Genomic DNA, 16,001 nt, shown 5'->3' with positions numbered 1-16,001 from the left:
TGTGTGTGGGCTAGCTGCTCACCTTTAGTTCCCCCTGGTTTTTGGACACCAGCAATTTGTCACTGTCCATGGTCAGGGGCTCTGTGCTGGGCTCTGTGCTGGGCTCTGTGCTGGGCTCTGTGCTGGGCTCTGTGCTGGGCTCTGTGCTGGGCTCTGTGCTGGGCTCTGTGACAGACACCAACTGGAACAGGAGAGGACAGGGAAAGAAGAATGTCAGTAACGGCACCATATCGACTATTGTCATTATTTGCACCCTCTCCTGATTTCCTTTAACCTGCCTCCTAATAGACAGAGAAAATGGCATTACCGGAGTGGGCCAGCCTCGTTTCATTCCCATCCTAGCGCTGAGTAATTAAATTGCTTCGGCATTGAGATGGCATCAGGTTTCCTTATAATATTCATCAAAGAAAGGTGATGGCGGGGGAAGAGGCATTCACTCTGCATGTGAGGGAAAAGGTTTTTTCCCCTCACAGGTAAGAGAGAGGCAAAGAAAGCGACGGAAGAATACAGAAAAATGGAGGCATGGGGAAGAAGGGGGTTGGGGGAGCTGGGGACAGTTTCCATTTACAGTAATAGAATGTGCCACTTTGCCCTCCTGTGAATTAGAAGGCAATTTATTTTAGATGAAATGCTGTATTGATATTTCTGCAGCAGATGGCTTCTCTCTCTCCTATCCCCTCTACCGTGGAGTGGGTGAAATACTAATAGAAGATAGAGAGAGGGAGTTGGTGTAAACAAACAGAGGTGAAAAAAAGAGAGGAATGGAAAGGGATAGAGAAGTGGCGTGGGAGAGAGAGGTGCCAAGTGTCATACACTTCAAAGAAGAAGAAAAATGATGACCAAGGTCACTGAACATCTTTATCAAAGACAAGATGATCTCTGCATCTGTTCTTTTGAAGCCAAATTCACGGAAACTTCAGAGTCGTTGTATAATCATCTTTAAGCTCCAGAGTGGCGCAGCGGTCTAAGGCACTGCATCTCAGTGCTAGAGGGCTCACTACAGACCCTGGTTCGATCCCTGGCTGTATAACAACCGCCCGTGATAGGGAGTCCCATAGGGCGGCGCACAATTGGCCCAGTGTCGTCTGGGTTAGGGGAGGGTTTGGCCAGGGTAGGCCATCATTGTAAAATAAGAATTTGTTAATTGACTTGCCTAGTTAAATAAAGGTTAAATAAAAGTCTCAGCAGGGGATTCTAAAACCCTGTAGCGTTTTTTTGGTTTCTTTCAACAAGGCCAAAATGGACAGAGTAAGAGCTCCAAGAAGCTTTCAGGCTCCAGGCTATAGTCTATTTTACAATTGATATTAGATATCAGTTTAGGTTAATACAGTGGGGCAAAAAAGTATTTAGTCAGCCACCAATTGTGCAAGTTCTCCCACTTAAAAAGATGAGAGGCCTGTAATTTTCATCATAGGTACACTTCAACTATGACGGACAAAATTTGAAAAAAAAATCCAGAAAATCACATTATAGGATTTTTAATGAATTTATTTGCAAATTATGGTGGAAAATAAGTATTTGGTAACAAGGTTTTCACACACGGTTGCTGGTATTTTGGCCCATTCCTCCATGCAGATCTCCTCTACAGCAGTGATGTTTTGGGGCTGTTGCTGGGCAACACTGACTTTCAACTCCTTCCAAAGATTTTCTCGGGGGGTTGAGATCTGGAGACTGGCTAGGCCACTCCAGGACCTTGAAATGCTTCTTACGAAGCCACTCCTTCGTTGCCTGGGTGGTGTGTTTGGGATCATTGTCATGCTGAAAGACCCAGCCACATTTCATCTTCAATGCCCTTGCTGATGGAAGGAGGTTTTCACTCAAAATCTCACGATACATGGCCCCATTCATTCTTGCCTTTACACGGATCAGTCGTCCTGGTTCCTTTGCAAAAAAACTACCCCAAAGCATGATGTTTCCACCCCCATGCCCCACAGTAGGTATGGTGTTCTTTGGATGCAACTCAGTATTCTTTGTCCTCCAAACACGACGAGTTGAGTTTTTAACCAAAAAGTTATATTTTGGTTTCATCTGACCATATGACATTCTCCCAATCTTCTTCTGGATCATCCAAATGCTCTCTAGCAAACTTCAGACGGGCCTGGACATGTACTGGCTTAAGCAGGGGGACACGTCTGGCACTGCAGGATTTGAGTCCCTGGCGGCGTAGTGTGTTACTGATGGTAGGCTTTGTTACTTTGGTCCCATCTCTCTGCAGGTCATTCACTAGGTCCCCCCGTGTGGTTCTGGGATTTTTGCTCACCATTCTTGTGATCATTTTGACCCCACGGGGTGAGATCTTGCGTGGAGCCCCAGATCGAGGGAGATTATCAGTGGTCTTGTATGTCTTCCATTTCCTAATAATTGCTCCCACAGTTGATTTCTTCAAACCAAGCTGCTTACCTATTGCAGATTCAGTCTTCCCAGCCTGGTGCAGGTCTACAATTTTGTTTTCGGTGTCCTTTGACAGCTCTTTGGTCTTGGCCATAGTGGAGTTTTGAGTGTGACTGTTTGAGGTTGTGGACAGGTGTCTTTTATACTGATAACAAGTGCCATTAATACAGGTAACGAGTGGAGGACAGAGGAGCCTCAAAGAAGAAGTTACAGGTCTGTGAGAGCCAGAAATGTTGCTTGTTTGTAGGTGACCAAATACTTATTTTCCACCATAATTTGCAAATAAATTCATAAAAAATCCTACAAAGTGATTTTCTGGATTTTTCTTCTCATTTTGTCTGTCATAGTTGAAGTGTACCTATGATGAAAAGTACAGGCCTCTCATCTTTTTAAGTGGGAGAACTTGCACAATTGGTGGCTGAATAAATACTTTTTTGCCCCACTGTAAATCCAAAGAGCAGCAAGGCATCATAGTCCTTGCTGTAATATTTCAATCTCACATCTATCTGACTATATCAACACAGAATAGATCACTACGCACTATGGAGGATATGTGATAGAATTCTAAAACTAGCCTTCATATAACAGTTCCACATTTCACCTTGACAACAATCACCTAAGCAACAACAATAATGAGATCAGCGTGACAGAGATGTGGGATAGCTTCTCATCTCCCTACCAAATGAAAGCAGATTACCTCAGAAACAACGTTCTTATTAAGTAGTAAACAGAAACAGGATGACACATAGGACCATACTTTGATCGTGTTCTGAATATAATCATAATGAACAGGAGACAAGCAAGGCAGAAAAGAGGTTCTCCCTCTCCCCCAGTGGTTTAGATAAGCATATCACACACAGGCAAAAATGAGTCTCTCCAATTTGATGGGATAGACGTTATTTTCTCTGTGGGTATTCTGATGTGAGGAATTATGGAAAAAAACATTCATATCCAAATTCTCATTAACAGTCCAAATGATCCGAGAGCCAACGGACAGACTTAAATCCATTCTTTGGTCACACTTTCAACAACAGTCTGTCAATACTAATTTCTATATATTTTATTTCACCTTTATTTAACCAGGTAGGTTAGTTGAGAACAAGTTCTCATTTAAAACTGCGACCTGGCCAAGATAAAGCAAACAGTGTGTCAAACACAGAGTTACACATATAATAAACAAACATACAGTCAATAGTACAATAGAAAAAGTCTATATACAGTTGAAGTCGGAAGTTTACATACACCTTAGACAAATACATTTAAACTCAGTTTTTCACCATTCCTGACATTTAATCCTAGTAAAAATTCCCTGCCTTAGGTCAGTTAGGATCACCACTTTATTTGAAGAATGTGAAATGTCAGAATAATAGCAGAGAGAATTATTTCATCACATTCCCATTGGGTCAGAAGTTTACATACACTCAATTAGAATTTGGTAGCATTGGCTTTAAATTGGTTAACTTGGGTCAAACGTTTCGGGTAAGCTTCCACAAGCTTCCCACAAGAAGTTGGGTGAATTTTGGCCCATTCCTTCCCGACAGAGCTGGTGTAACTGAGTCAGGTTTGTAGGCCTCCTTGCACGCACACGCTTTTTCAGTCCTGCCCACAAATTTTCTATAGGATTGAGGTCAATCAATCAATCAATCCATCAATCGTCTTTAAAATGTCCTTCTTACATCAGCTGATGTCACAAAGTGCTGTACAGAAACCCAGCCTAAAACCTCAAACAGCAAGCAATGCAAGTGTAGAAGCATGGTGGCTAGGAAAAACTCCCTAGAAAAGCCGGAACCCTAGGAAGAAACCTAGAGAGGAACCAGGCTATGAGGTCAGGGCTTTGTGATGGCCACTCCAATACCTTGACTTTGTTGTCCTTAAGCCATTTGCCACAACTTTGGAAGTATGCTTGGGATCATTGTCCATTTGGAAGACCCATTTGCGACCAAGCTTTAACTTCGTGACTGATGTCTTGAGGTGTTGCTTCAATATATCCACATAATTGTCTTTCCTCATGATGCCATCTATTTTGTGAAGTGCACCAGTCCCTCCTGCAGCAAAGCACCCCCACAACATGATGCTGCCAACCCCGTGCTTCACGTTTGGGGTGGTGTTCTTCGGCTTGCAAGCATGCCCCTTTTTCCTCCAAACATAACGATGGCCGTTATGGCCAAACAGTTCTATTTTTGTTTCATCAGACCAGAGAACATTTCTCCAAAAAGTACAATCCTTGTCCCCATGTGCATTTGCAAACTGTAGTCTAGCTTTTTTATGGCGGTTTTGGAGCAGTGGCTTTTTCCTTGCTGAGCGGCCTTTCAAGTTATGTCGATATACAGTGGGGCAAAAAAGTATTTAGTCAGCCACCAACTGTGCAAGTTCTCCCACTTAAAAAGATGAGGCCTGTAATTTTCATCATAGGTACACTTCAACTATGACAGACAAAATGAGAATTTGTTTCCCAGAAAATCACATTGTAGGATTTTTAATGAATTCATTTGCAAATGATGGTGGAACATAAGTATTTGGTCACCTACAAACAAGCAACATTTCTGGCTCTCACAGACCTGTCCTCCACTCGTTACCTGTATTAATGGCACCTGTTTGAACTTGTTATCAGTATAAAAGACCTCAAACAACCTCAAACAGTCACACTCCAAACTCCACTATGGCCAAGACCAAAGAGCTGTCAAAGGACACCAGAAACAAAATTGTAGACCTGCACCAGGCTGGGAAGACTGAATCTGCAATAGGTAAGCAGCTTGGTTTGAAGAAATCAACTGTGGGAGCAATTATTAGGAAATGGAAGACATACAAGACCACTGATAATCTCCCTCGATCTGGGGCTCCACGCAAGATCTCACCCCGTGGGGTCAAAATTATCACAAGAACGGTGAGCAAAAATCCCAGAACCACACGGGGGGACCTAGTGAATGACCTGCAGAGAGATGGGACCAAAGTAACAAAGCCTACCATCAGTAACACACTACGCCGCCAGGGACTCAAATCCTGCAGTGCCAGACGTGTCCCCCTGCTTAAGCCAGTACATGTCCAGGCCCGTCTGAAGTTTGCTAGAGAGCATTTGGATGAGCCAGAAGAAGATTGGGAGAAAGTCATTTGGTCAGATGAAACCAAAATAGAATTTTGGTAAAAACTCAACTCGTCGTGTTTGGAGGACAAAGAATGCTGAGTTGCATCCAAAGAACACCATACCTACTGTGAAGCATGGGGGTGGAAACATCATGCTTTGGGGCTGTTTTTCTGCAAAGGGACCAGGATGACTGATCCGTGTAAAGGAAAGAATGAATGAGGCCATGTATCGTGAGATTTTGAGTGAAAACCTCCTTCCATCAAGCAAGGGCATTGAAGATTAAACGTGGCTGGGTCTTTCAGCATGACAATGATCCCAAACACACCGCCCGGGCAACGAAGGAGTGGCTTCGTAAGAAGCATTTCAAGGTCCTGGAGTGGCCTAGCCAGTCTCCAGATCTCAACACCATAGAAAATCTTTGGAGGGAGTTGAAAGTCCGTGTTGCCCAGCAACAGCCCCAAAACATCACTGCTGTAGAGGAGATCTGCATGGAGGAATGGGCCAAAATACCAGCAACAAGTGTGTGAAAACCTTGTGAAGACTCTGCTATCTCTGCTATATACCCTTTGTTGGCAATGACAAAGTATTGAGATAAACTTTTGTTATTGACCAAATACTTATTTTCCACCATAATTTGCAAATAAATTCATTAAAAATCCTACAATGTGATTTTCTGGAATTTTTTCCCTCATTTTGTCTGTCATAGTTGAAGTGTACCTATGATGAAAATTACAGGCCTCTCATCTTTTTAAGTGGGAGAACTTGCACAATTAGTGGCTGACTAAATACTTTTTTGCCCCACTGTAGGACTCGTTTTACTGTGGATATAGATACTTTTGTACCAGTTTCCTACATCTTCACAAGGTCCTTTGTTGTTGTTCTGTGATTAATTTGCACTTTTCGCAACAAAGTACATTCATCTCTAGGAGACAGAACGCGTCTCCTTCCAGAGCGGTATGACGGCTGTGTGGTCCCATCGTGTTTATACTTGCGTACTATTGTTTGTACAGATGAAAGTGGTACCTTCAGGTGTTTGGAAATTGCTCCCAAGGATGAACCAGACTTGTGGAGGTCTTGGCTGATTTCTATTGATTTTCCCATGATGTCAAGCAAAGAGGCACTGAGTTTGAAGGTAGGCCTTGAAATACATCCATAGGTACACCTCCAATTGACTCAAATGATGTCAATTAGCCTAATCAGATGCATCTAAAGCCATGACATAATTTTCTGGAATTTTCTAAGCTGTTTAAAGGCACAGTCAACTTAGTGTATGGAAACTTCTGACCCACTGGAATTGTGATACAGTGAATTGTAAGTGAAATAATCTGTCTGTAAACAATTGTTGGAAAAATGACTTGTGTAATGCACAAAGTAGATGTCCTAACCGACTTGCCAAAACTATAGTTTGTTAACAAGACATTTGTGGAGTGGTTGAAAAACTAGTTTTAATGACTCCAACCTAAGTGTATGTAAACTTCCGACTTCAACTATACAGTGTGTGCAAATGAGGTAGGATAAGGGAGGTAAGGCAATAAATAGGCCATAGTGGAAAAATAATTACAATATGGCAATTAAACACTGGAGTGATAGATGTGCAGAAGATGAATGTGCAAGTAGAGATATTGGGGTGCAAAGGAGCAAAATAAATAACAATATGGGGATGAGGTAGTTGGATGGGCTTTTTACAGATGGACTATGTACAAGTGCAGTGATCTGTGAGCGGTTCTGACAGCTGGTGCTTAAAGTTAGTGAGGGAGATATGAGTCTCCAGCATCAGTGATTTTTGCAGGTTGTTCCAGTCATTGGCAGCAGAGAACTGGAAGGAAAGGCGGCCAAAGTAGGAATTGGCTTTGGGGGTGACCAGTGAAATATACCTGCTGGAGCGCGTGCTAAGGGTGGGTGCTGCTATGGTGACCAGTGAGCTGAGATAAGGTGGGGCTTTACCTAGCAAAGACTTGTAGATGACCTGGAGCCAGTGGGTTTGGCGGCGAATATGAAGCGAGGGCCAGCCAACGAGAGCATACAGGTCGCAGTGGTGGGTAGTATATGGGGCTTGGGTGACAAAACAGATGGCACTGTGATAGACTGCATCCAATTTGCTGAGTAGAGTTGGAGGCTATTTTGTAAATGACATTGCCGAAGTCAAGGATCGGTAGAATAGTCAGTTTTACGAGGCTATGTTTGGCAGCATAAGTGAAGGATTCTTTGTTGCGAAATAGGAAGCCGATTCTAGATTTAATTTTGGATTGGAGATGCTTAATGCGAGTCTGGGTGTCTTATGTTTTACTGAGACATGGTTGGATTCATCTTTTTTTGACTCAGAAATTGAGATAGGTAATTACTCTGTTTTCAGGAAGGATCGGAATCGGAACGGTAGGGGAATATGTGCGTTTGTAAGATCAGACATTGCTTTTAACGTCAGATCAGATTTAAACGCTGATCTGAAGATTGTCTGGCTGGATATCTGCCTTCCCAAAACCAAGCCGATTTTGTTGGGGGTGTGTTACAGGCCGCCCAAGCAGAATGCATTCTATGAAGGTATTGAAATTGTGTTGTCAAACTGTAATGATTCACTTGAAGGAAATCAGTTTGTTAGGGGATTTCAATACTGATGTCTGCAAAAAGAATAGCCCAACCCACAATGTATTTATGCACTTTTGTAGATCACTTGCTCTGACCCAAATTACAAAAGATCCCACCAGGATATGTGAAACAGTGCAAAGTACAATTAACTTAATATTGGTGTCTGATAAATCTAAAATATCACAGAGTGGAGTAATAGTCTATGGAATCCGTGATCATTTTATTACATTTTGCACAAGGAGGATTTTTAAAGATATATTTAAGTGTCACAAAACCAAATCAGAGGACTCAAAAAATACTGTGTAGAAAAGTTTAGGGAGGAAGAAGGTACAATTGACTGGTCACCTGTACTAGATAGTGTAGAGGTAGACAATGCCTGGGAAGTCTTTAAATGTAGATTCCTTGATGTGGTGAATGTGATGGCTCCCATTAGACGGGCCAGGGTAAAGCAGAGATCAAGCCCTTGGTTTAATCATGAAATTCTAGAAACTATCCAAGCCAGGAATAAGGCCTTTAAGAAATTTAAGAACTCTCAAGAGCAACCTGATTTTGTCCTATATAAACGTCACAGAAATGGAGCACAGAGGAGGATGGATGAAGCTAAGAGGGGTTACTTTGCTGAGAAAATCATTGAAAACAAAAAGGGCCCTAACAAGCTATGGAAATCATTTAAGGTTCCTTATCTAGGCTGTAGTAGTACTACCAAAAACAAACTAAACAGTATTGGACTGAACATCAAAGGGGAGATGGTATATGAAAAAGCAGAGGTTGCCAATGAATTCAACTCTTTTTTTTTTTTTACTTCTGTTGCCAGCAAGCTGGTTAGCAAGCTGCCCACCAGTTATGGTTTGTATGGAAGCAACCAAGTCGAGAAGTATTATTTAGAGCTAGGGGTTCAGCCAAACTCTTTTTCTTTTGCAAAGGTAGCAACAGCCAAAATAGTCAGTATGCTGGCAGAGCTTAAATGCTCCAAAGCCACAGTCCTGGATAATATTCCTGCAAGGTGTCTAAAAGATTCTGCTGAGCAAATTGGCCCTTGTATTACGCATATTGTTAATCTCTCTTGAACAAGGCACCTTTCCCAGGGACATGAAACAAGCTAAAGTTATACCTCTGTATAAGAAGGTGATCAAGTCTGACCCTGGGAACTATAGGCCTGTATCTATCCTCTGTGTAACATCAAAGATCCTGGAGAAAATTGTACATTAGCAAATGTATGAATATGTTAACAAACAGGGTCTAATGTATGATTTTCAGTCGGGTTGTAGAAAAACATACTCCACTGATTCATGTCTACTTTACTTGACTGACTTCATCAGGAAAGAGATTGATGAGGGAAATCTGTGTGGAATGGTACGGCTTGACCTACAGAAGGCCTTTGATACAGTTATCCACTGTCTCCTAATCTCCAAACTGTAGGCACTGGGGTTAAGTAGTATCACTCTAGGCTGGGTAAAGTCCTAGTTATCAGGAAGGGAGCAAGTAGTAGAGGTTAATGGTTCACTGTCTCAGGCAAAACCAATCAGTTGGGGCGTTACGCAGGGAAGCGTGCTTGGGTCTCTGCTGTTTTTATTGTATATTAATGATATGAAAGAGGCCTGTTCTTGCCTTCTATTTCTTTATGTGGATGATTCTACACTTCTGGTGTCTCACAAAAGTTAAACTATGTTGGAGAGCATACTTAGCATAGAGCTTACTAACATTAGCAAATGGCTTGGAGATAATAAGCCATCTCTGCACTTATTTTTGGATCCAGACCTAAATTGTGTAGGTTGTCTGAAATCAGAGTGGAGTTAGGGGGTGAGATGCTGACTACAAAAACCTCCGTTACATCAAGGATACATCCCAAGTAGCTAAGTTTGGGGGGTGTGAGCATGGGCAATAAGGTGCTAGGGAAGGTTAATGCCAGGACTAAGTTTTTGGCTAGAAAGTCCAAGATGCTTGATAAGGAAAGTGCTAGCTACTGCCCTCATTCAATGCCATTTTGACTATTCTAGTACTTCCTGGTTTGGGGGCTTATCTAAACGTATGAAGGGGAAGCTCCAGATAGCCCAGAATAAGTTGATCAGGGTAGTATTGAAGGTGAGTCCACGTACAAACATAGGCAGGAGCTGCTTTCAGGAACTAAACTGGCTGCCTGTTGAGGCTAGGGTGTCCCAGATTAGACTAGGTTTGGTTTTCAGGAGTATTTATGGTCCTGCGCCCAGATATGTAAGTGATTACTTTCCTCGTGTTAGGGATGCACACAATCACAGCACCAGATCAGGTGTTGCTGATGTGTGCTCATACAGGTTCAGGAGTAATGCTGGGAAAGGTACTTTCTTGTATACTGGAGCCTCAGAATGGAATGAGTTGCCTCTGCCTATAAATACAATGTCCTCTCTGGACAGCTTTAAAAATAAAAAGTAAAAATATGTTTGATGTCCCCTGTCCCCATATGAATAACCCCTATGATGTAACTGGAATGATGAGATAGATGTTCTTCTTCTCTGTTTTTGTTTTATTATTTCACTGCCATACTGTGTTTAACTGTGTTCCATCTTGTATAGCCATCGTGTCTCAAGAGGACCACAATGGAAATAAGTCCCAGACTTTATTGTGTGTTATCTTCAATGATTTTATTAATGTGCGTGTATGGCTTTTAAGTTATGTGCTTGTTTTTTTAAATGGTTGAATTAATCAAACTAAACTAAACGGAAGGAGAGTTGTATGGCATTGAAGCTCGTTTGGAGGTTAGTTAACACAGTGTCCAAAGAAGGGCCAGAAGTATACAGAATGGTGTCATCTGCGTAGAGGTGGATCAGAGAATCACCAGCAGCAAGAGTGATATCATTAATGTATACAGAGAAGAGAGTCGGCCCGAGAATTTAACCCTGTGGCACCCCCACAGAGACTGCCAGAGGTCCGGACAAAAGGCCCTCCGATTTGACACACTGAACTCTGAGAAGTAGTTGGTGAACCAGGCAAGGCAGTCATTTGAGAAACCAAGGCTGTTGAGTCTTCCGATAAGAATGTGGTGATTGACAGAGTCAAAAGCCTTGGCCAGGTCGATGAATACAGCTGCACAGTAGTCTCTTATCAATGGCGGTTATGATATCGTTTAGGACCTTGAGCGTGGCTGAGGGGCACCCACGACCAGCTCGGAAACCAGATTGCGTAGCGGAGAAGGCATGGTGGGATTCGAAATGGTCGGTGACCTGTTTGTTAACTTGGCTTTCGAAAACCTTATATAAAGGCAGGGTAGGATAGATATAGGTCTGTAGCAGTTTGGGTCTAGAGTGTCTCCCCCTTTGAAGAGGGGGATGACCGCGGCAGCTTTCCAATCTTTGGGGATCTCAGACGATACAAAAGAGAGGTTGAATAGGCTAGTAATAGGGGTTGCAACAATTTTGGCAGATAATTAACTCATGCCTAATTATCCTTTATCTTGTCAAATTCATTACAGTTTTGCAAAAACTAAGCAACTGAAACAAAATGAAAAGCAACTTGTTCATTTATGCGTAATGTCTAAATCTTCACAGAGAAATCAATTTCATGAACACACACAGAACACATCACACATTCTGTACCTGCTGCAGATGGCTGGCCTGGGGGTGTGGTTTCTGGGCAAAGAGCTCAGTCAGGGTTATGTTCTGTCTCTCCAGGTCAAACACACGCATCTTCAGCTTAATACACTCCTCCCGCAGGTCCTAGAACAAACACGCACACAAAACAAATCAACAAACCTTCACATTTACACACGCAGGCATGCACGCACGAACACACACTAAACTTGTGTAAAATAACTGCTCATTAACTTGTTAGACTGTTGAGTCTGAACGTCATCGACTTGTCTTCATGAACTATGTCTTACCTTTTGATTCAGAAGAGCCTGTACCACATGGTTGGCCACCTGAAAAAGATAGAATTAAAGTTTAATCTTTACTAGTCTTTGGTCATAAATGGAGAATGATTTGAGGCTTAAGAATAGTAAACTTAGCAGTGTATAAAAGCTGAGAACTTATGTAGTGGTTACAGAGACAGACAAAACATAGTGTGACACAGTCAGGACGACCTTCTCCTTCTCTATATGAAACTCACCTCATCCAGACACCTTTCATAGGCTTCTCTCTGGCTTTCATTCGCAAGGGCCAGGGCTGAATTCTCAGCCTACAAAGGAGAGAGAAAGGACAAAGACAGAGAAAAGAGAGAGGGAGACCAATTACATACATCTATCGAAAGCATAAATTTGACAACAAAGATCAACCTCGGGAGATTCATCCCCACCCGTCTCATATGATCACAGTGCATTTCAATGTCTACACCTAGAAGAGCAAGCTTCTTTGTGGCCGAGAATGATCAAAATCAGTTGATTTCACAATAGTCCCCATGGAGAATTTGACAATGCGAAAGAATAAACGAAAGAGCAAAAGATTAGGTAGATCTCCAAAGGGGTTTGATACATCTGAACAAGGACCATTTATAAAAAATATAGATATATCCTTGCTGTAATAGGTGTAGACTGGTGAACTCATTAAAAAGAGAATCCTGCCAATGTCTTATTCGCCATGATCAAAGGCGGGAACATGTCACCACGGCAACTATGAAATCAAAGGTGTGATGGGGGACTGAAACAAAGGGGAGGAGAGATGGATTCTGAAAGATTGAAAGAATGAAATGGGAGGGAAACAGAGACAAGACAGAGAGTTAGGAGGAATGAGAAAGAACAACATGCTGATAGGAATAAAAAGGGAGTGAGGCAATAGAGGGAGAGAAGGTGCGAAAGAACAAAACATGTCTTCATAGAAATAGAATCACCTAAGCCACCAGTGATTGCACATCAAAACAGCAGTCACACATTTAACGCTCCCTCTACAGTGCGTCATGGAAGCTGTGATGGTCCCAAGTGTTCAATGATCAGGGAATGGTGGATGGCGAGGGGAACGGGAGGATAGGAGACCAAATTATTTTGGCAACATCAATTCCCATCGCCACCGAGCGAGAGAAAAGAGAGTTTTCAATTTGCTTGTCTACGAGGTTTCAAAGTAGAATAGGAATCAAACAGTCTAGCTTGAGGCTCGATGACTGTCGCTTAGTCAGAAATCATTGCATTGTCCAGTGGAGGGTGTGTGTAAGACAGAAAGGGGGAGAGTGTGTGGGCAAGTCAGGCCAGTTCAGATCAGTTGCAACACTGTTTCTAAGATTTTCAGTTTTGGACTGTGGATAGCCTACCTCCTAAAAGAGAAACATGCAGAGGTGAAAAAAGTACCGAATTGTCATACTTGAGTAAAAGTAAAGATACCTGAAAGTAAAAATGGAGTCACCTAGTAAAACACAAGTCTAAAAGTAGTTGGTTTTAAATATACATAATTATCCAAAATAAAGTATAAATCATTTAAAATTCCTTAGATTAAGAAAAACAGAAGTCACAATTCTTTCATTTATTTATTGTATTTACGGCTATCCAGGAGCATGCTCCAACACTCAGACATAATTTACAAAATAAGCATGTGTGTTTAGTGAGTCCGCCAGATCAGAGGCAGTAGGGATGACCAAGGAGGTTCTCTTGATAACTGCCTGAATTGGACCATTTTCCTGTCCTGCTAAGCATTCCGGTGTCAGGGAAAATGTATGGAGTAAAAAGTACATAATTTTCTTTAGGAGTGAGGTAAAAGTTGTCAAAAATATAAAATGTACAGATTCCCCCAAAACCTACTTCAGTTGTACTTTAAAGTATTTTTATTTAAGTACTTTACACCACTGTAAAGCAGATACTTTATTGCCATGCAACCAAGGTTGGTGGTATTTGTTTACAGTACTGTAGCTCTGAAGTAACTAATATACACATAAATATATAGTGGGGAGAACAAGTATTTGATACACTGCCGATTTTGCAGGTTTTCCTACTTACAAAGCATGTAGAGGTCTGTAATTTTTATTATAGGTACACTTAAACTGTGAGACGGAATCTAAAACAAAAATCCAGAAAATCACATTGTATGATTTTTAAGTAATTAATTTGCATTTATTGCATGACCTAAGTATTTGATACATCAGAAAAGCAGAACTTAATATTTGGTACAGAATCCTTTGTTTGCAATTACAGAGATCATATGTTCCTGTAGTTCTTGACCAGGTTTGCACACACTGCAGCAGGGATTTTGGCCCACTCATCCATACAGACCTTCTCCAGATCCTTCAGGTTTCGGGGCTGTCGCTGGGCAATACGGACTTTCAGCTCCCTCCAAAGATGGTCTATTGGGTTCAGGTCTGGAGACTGGCTAGGCCACTCCAGGACCTTGAGATGCTTCTTACGGAGCCACTCCTTAGTTGTCCTGGCTGTGTGTTTCAGGTCGTTGTCATGCTGGAAGACCCAGCCACGACCCATCTTCAATGCTCTTACTGAGGGAAGGAGGTTGTTGGCCAAGATTTCACGATACATGGTCCCATCCGTCCTCCCCTCAATATGGTGCAGTCGTCCTTTTCCTAACCCTTTGCAGAAAAGCATCCCCAAAGAATGATGTTTCCACCTCCATGCTTCACGGTTGGGATGGTGTTCTTGGGGTTGTACTCATCCTTCTTCCTCCAAACACTGCGAGTGGAGTTTAGACCAAAAAGCTCTATTTTTGTCTCATCAGACCACATGACCTTCTCCAATTCCTCCTCTGGATCATCCAGATGGTCATTGGCAAACTTCAGACGGGCCTGGACATGCGCTGGCTTGAGCAGGGGGACCTTGCCTGCGCTGCAGGATTTTAATCCATGACGGCGTAGTGTGTTACTAATGGTTCTTTGAGACTGTGGTCCCAGCTCTCTTCAGGTCATTGACCAGGTCATGCCGTGTAGTTCTGGGCTGATCCCTCACCTTCCTCATGATCATTGATGCCCCACGAGGTGAGATCTTGCATGGAGCCCCAGACCGAGGGTGATTGACCGTCATCTTGAACTTCTTCCATTTTCTAATAATTGCGCCAACAGTTGTTGCCTTCTCACCAAGCTGCTTGCCTATTGTCCTGTAGCCCATCCCAGCCTTGTGCAGGTCTACAATTTTATCCCTGATGTCCTTACACAGCTCTCTGTTCTTGGCCATTGTGGAGAGGTTGGAGTCTGTTTGATTGAGTGTGTGGACAGGTGTCTTTTATACAGGTAACGAGTTCAAACAGAAGCAGTTAATACAGGTAATGAGGGGAGAACAGGAGGGCTTCTTAAAGAAAAACGAACAGGTCTGTGAGAGCCGGAATTCTTAATGGTTGGTAGGTGATCAAATACTTATGTCATGTAATAAAATGCAAATTAATTACTTAAAAATCATACAATGTGATTTTCTGGATTTTTGTTTTAGATTCCGTCTCTCACAGTTGAAGTGTACCTATGATAAAAAAATTAAACCTCTACATGCTTTGTAAGTAGGAAAACCTGCAAAATCAGCAGTGTATCAAATACTTGTTCTCCCCACTGTGTCCACACACACACACACACACACACACACACACCTTAATTGGTGAGGACAGGCTTGTGGTAATGGCTGGAGCGGAATCAGTGGAATGGTATCAAATACATCAAACACATGGTTTCGTTTGATGCCCTTTCATAAGCTTCATTCCAACAATTATGAGTCGTCCTCCCTCAGCAGCCTCCACTGACATATACAGGATTTACATTCACAAATGTGCCAAGCAGCTAGAATAGCATCACCACAATTCATAAATATCAACAATCCATAAAGTCCCTAGATCCCTAGAGCAGCCATAGGGAGGGGGTGGGGGGGCTAGTGAATAGAGTTCAAGGTTCTGACTGCTGTGGGGGAAAAACGGTTTTAAAAACATTCTGTTTTGGTGGTCAGTGACCTGCAGCACCTACCAGGTCATTGTATAATCTTATTGAGATTTGGTTCTGCCTCTGATTTGAGCGTGGTGGGGCCCTCAGTGAGCAGAACAAGATGATCACAATGAATATATTTACAGAG

General features: G+C 42.3%; 1 protein-coding gene across 6 annotated transcripts in view; it reads right to left on the bottom strand.

Annotated features, from left to right (window-relative positions):
• Positions 1–16,001, bottom strand: part of LOC110528236 (nck-associated protein 5-like) — a 103,745-nt gene that overhangs the window by 17,055 nt on the left and 70,689 nt on the right. For all 6 annotated transcript variants that reach the window (XM_021610118.2, XM_021610122.2, XM_021610121.2 and 3 more), the window contains 4 exons: positions 12,137–12,205; positions 11,910–11,948; positions 11,626–11,745; positions 23–181 (listed from right to left, as the gene is read on the bottom strand). In XM_021610118.2, coding sequence (XP_021465793.2) covers positions 23–181; positions 11,626–11,745; positions 11,910–11,948; positions 12,137–12,205 — 387 coding nt within the window. The remainder of the gene's footprint in view (positions 1–22; positions 182–11,625; positions 11,746–11,909; positions 11,949–12,136; positions 12,206–16,001) is intronic.

This window comes from Oncorhynchus mykiss, chromosome 7, assembly GCF_013265735.2.
Source record: "Oncorhynchus mykiss isolate Arlee chromosome 7, USDA_OmykA_1.1, whole genome shotgun sequence".
Taxonomy (NCBI): domain Eukaryota; kingdom Metazoa; phylum Chordata; class Actinopteri; order Salmoniformes; family Salmonidae; genus Oncorhynchus; species Oncorhynchus mykiss.
The sequence above is the reverse complement of the archived record's forward strand: the minus strand, read 5'-3'. Positions and strand labels throughout refer to the sequence as shown.